The sequence below is a fragment of the Daphnia pulex genome, chromosome 12 (assembly GCF_021134715.1).
Source record: "Daphnia pulex isolate KAP4 chromosome 12, ASM2113471v1".
Classification (NCBI taxonomy): Eukaryota; Metazoa; Arthropoda; class Branchiopoda; order Diplostraca; family Daphniidae; genus Daphnia; species Daphnia pulex.
The window spans coordinates 6,240,239-6,242,874 of NC_060028.1; the positions used below are offsets into that span (position 1 = coordinate 6,240,239).

The 2,636-nt window shown below is 41.0% G+C and overlaps 1 protein-coding gene across 1 annotated transcript; it reads left to right on the top strand.

Annotated features, from left to right (window-relative positions):
- The first annotated feature begins 1,497 nt into the window (after positions 1-1,497).
- Positions 1,498-2,433, top strand: LOC124209828. Its single transcript, XM_046608027.1, has 4 exons — positions 1,498-1,549; positions 1,611-1,753; positions 1,818-2,308; positions 2,419-2,433. Exons 2-4 carry the CDS (start codon positions 1,642-1,644, stop codon positions 2,422-2,424), a joined length of 609 nt encoding a protein of 202 aa, XP_046463983.1. The 5' UTR covers positions 1,498-1,549; positions 1,611-1,641; the 3' UTR covers positions 2,425-2,433.
- The last annotated feature ends 203 nt before the right edge of the window (positions 2,434-2,636 follow it).

Sequence of the window (2,636 nt, forward strand, 5' to 3'; positions counted from 1 at the left end):
AACAGATACCGGCGGAATGGCAAGAAGGACCGTAACCGTAGAGGATTCAGCTACAAATCATCTACGAGAAATAATGCTAATGAGTATTTTTAACTGAAGTTTAGTCGTTATTTTCTGCCCTGCTTTATACCATTCTTTATTAAAGACCAACAGAGTGGTACACAGTGGAGCTAGCCAGCACATGACAGATAACAGATCTCTCCTCACCAACTTCGTACTTATCGGAGTAGACAAATGGACTGTGTGTGGAATTCAAGCAAGGCTCGTTGTTGCAGGGCAAGGAGAAGTCATAGTAACCGCCATTGTGAATGGAAAGACCCTTTTTAGTATAAATGAACAGTTCTCTCCATGTAGTAAGACTGACTGCTTATTAACCAATTATTGAATTACAGGAACGATGAGGGGAGTACTTTATGTCCCAGGATTAGGTATCAACCTATACTCAATTGGTCATGCTACTGCTGCTTGTTTTAATGTGCTCTTCACTAACAACATTGTCTCCCTCTCATTATGGAAGGAAGGCGATTCGAGGAGAAGGCACTCTATCGCCTGAATATAGAAGCCGAAAAGCATAATCCTCAAACTGAAAGAGCGGTAAGTGCCACGCAGGTAGAGCCCTTGTCTCTCTGGCAAAAACGCTTCGGCCACTTGAACTATAAAACACTCCTTAAGATGGCATCGATTGGGAGCGCAACCGGACTGGCACTCTTCAATAATAAACCCCACTCAGCTGCCCACTGCCGTGGATGCCTTCTACGAAAGATGCACCGTGCTCCTTTCTCTTCCACTCGCACCAGAGCAACCCGAGTTGGCCAGGTTATTAATTGGATGTATGTGGCCCCATGGAGGTAGCCACACCGACTGGAGCACGATATTATGTAGTCTTTAAAGATGACTACTCGGGTTGGTGTGAAGCCGAACTAATGTGATGAATTTTCAGACGATCTTCATCTAAATCAACCTTTTTTTGCTTCCTATACCCCCTCTTTTGCCCTTATGGCCATGCCAATCACCCGAAGAAAAAGCTCGAGATCCGTACTTTGCCTGCGGGACGCTTCCTTTGCCTTACAATTAATAGGAAAAGGAACAAAAAGGAGCGCAGCATCTCACAACCTGACTATTTTGATAAAAAGGTTCCGAATGGAAAACTTCATCCCAGAGGAACCCCAGCTGAACCAGGTCTAAAAATCTGTTCGGATAAGGCACAAAAGAATGAAAAGGATGTAGTAAAATGAAAAAGGTTTCAAAAAGCAGTAGGAACCCTACTTTACCTCTCCACCACAACAAGACCCGACATCGCACATGCAGTAAGCAAAGTTTCGCAGTTTAGCAAAAATCCAGGGATCCTGCTCTGGGGCAAGTCAAGTGAGCAAACAATCGAATCAGAGATTCCCATAAGACTCCATGTAAAGTGTAGTGCGTACTGTTTTCCACCAGAGGGCTACAGAAAATCAGTCAAATCAAGAATTTTTGGCCTAATTTTCTATTTGTTTTTATAGCAGCAGACGACCAACACGAAAATAGGAGAATAGGCGAGCCCATTTGATAAGTAATTTTTTCTAAAACTAACTATTAATTTTATTATTATTGAAATAACTTATTTTGAATAGTTATTGCCATAAATTATTTTGCTTTCAAGCAATGGATAGAATAGTGGAGTGTGGGAAAACTAGCAACGTTTTAGAATTCTCTTATGACGAAGGGAAAATTTTTCTCAACGTGACGGACGCCATGCTGGAGAATTGTGCTAATTGTAAGTACACATAGAGAAAAAATATTTGTATAGTCTTATTGTTATTTCTGGCTTACATCTCCAGGCCAACTTTATGTCGACGATTTAAATGACGGAATGCACCAAAAGTTGCTGTGCATGTTGAGGGAGAATTCGGCTACACCTTCCACCTCGGCCAAACATGGTAGTGCTCTACCAAAGAAAGCTGGTCCTCTGCAAGCAGCAAAGCAAATCAATAAGCCTAGTAATACCAGCCGAAAAATGAAGAGAACTGCTGCTATTGATACATCAATAGCAGAAGGACCGGACTTCTCAAATTTCTACGGAGATGAGGAGGACCCAGATCCTGATCAAATCAATGAAGATAACGGGGCGATTGAAGTCACTCGAATGTTGGAAGAAATGGAATCTCCCTCTCGAAAAAAATTAAAAACAGCAGAAGTCAAAGATAGTGAAGTGGAGGAAATATTGGACAACAGAAATTGGACTGACTCGGAAATTTTGTTAGACGTCATGGAAAAAATGTTGCCGAAATTTGCTCAACCCAATTTACCTAAAGCAACTCTCTGGAAAAAAGTAAACCAATTTTTACTTCACTACCCTTCCATTCAATATCATACCATATGATATTGATATCATCATGTTAAATAATATTAATACTAAATATTTATTTCGTCTGGTAGCAGTGTTGATGAAAGATGGGAAAGTTTTAATCCGCAGTGACGGTGACTGTAGCACCAAATGGCGGAATATGAAAGCTCGTTACAATCAATTACTACTACTGGCCCGTATAACTAAAAATAAATCATCGAAGCCGCCAGTGCCATGGCCCTAAATGGACAAAATGAATCTTCTACTGAAAAACAATCCAACCGTTAAGCTTGAACACGTGACAGAAGTGGTA

Coding starts and splice junctions, on each gene's coding strand:
- LOC124209828 (XM_046608027.1), top strand. CDS start 1,642: ATGGATAGAATAGTGGAGTGTGGGAAAACTAGCAACGTTTTAGAATTC. Junction 1,754..1,817: donor GCTGGAGAATTGTGCTAATT/GTAAGTACACAT, acceptor TTACATCTCCAG/GCCAACTTTATGTCGACGAT.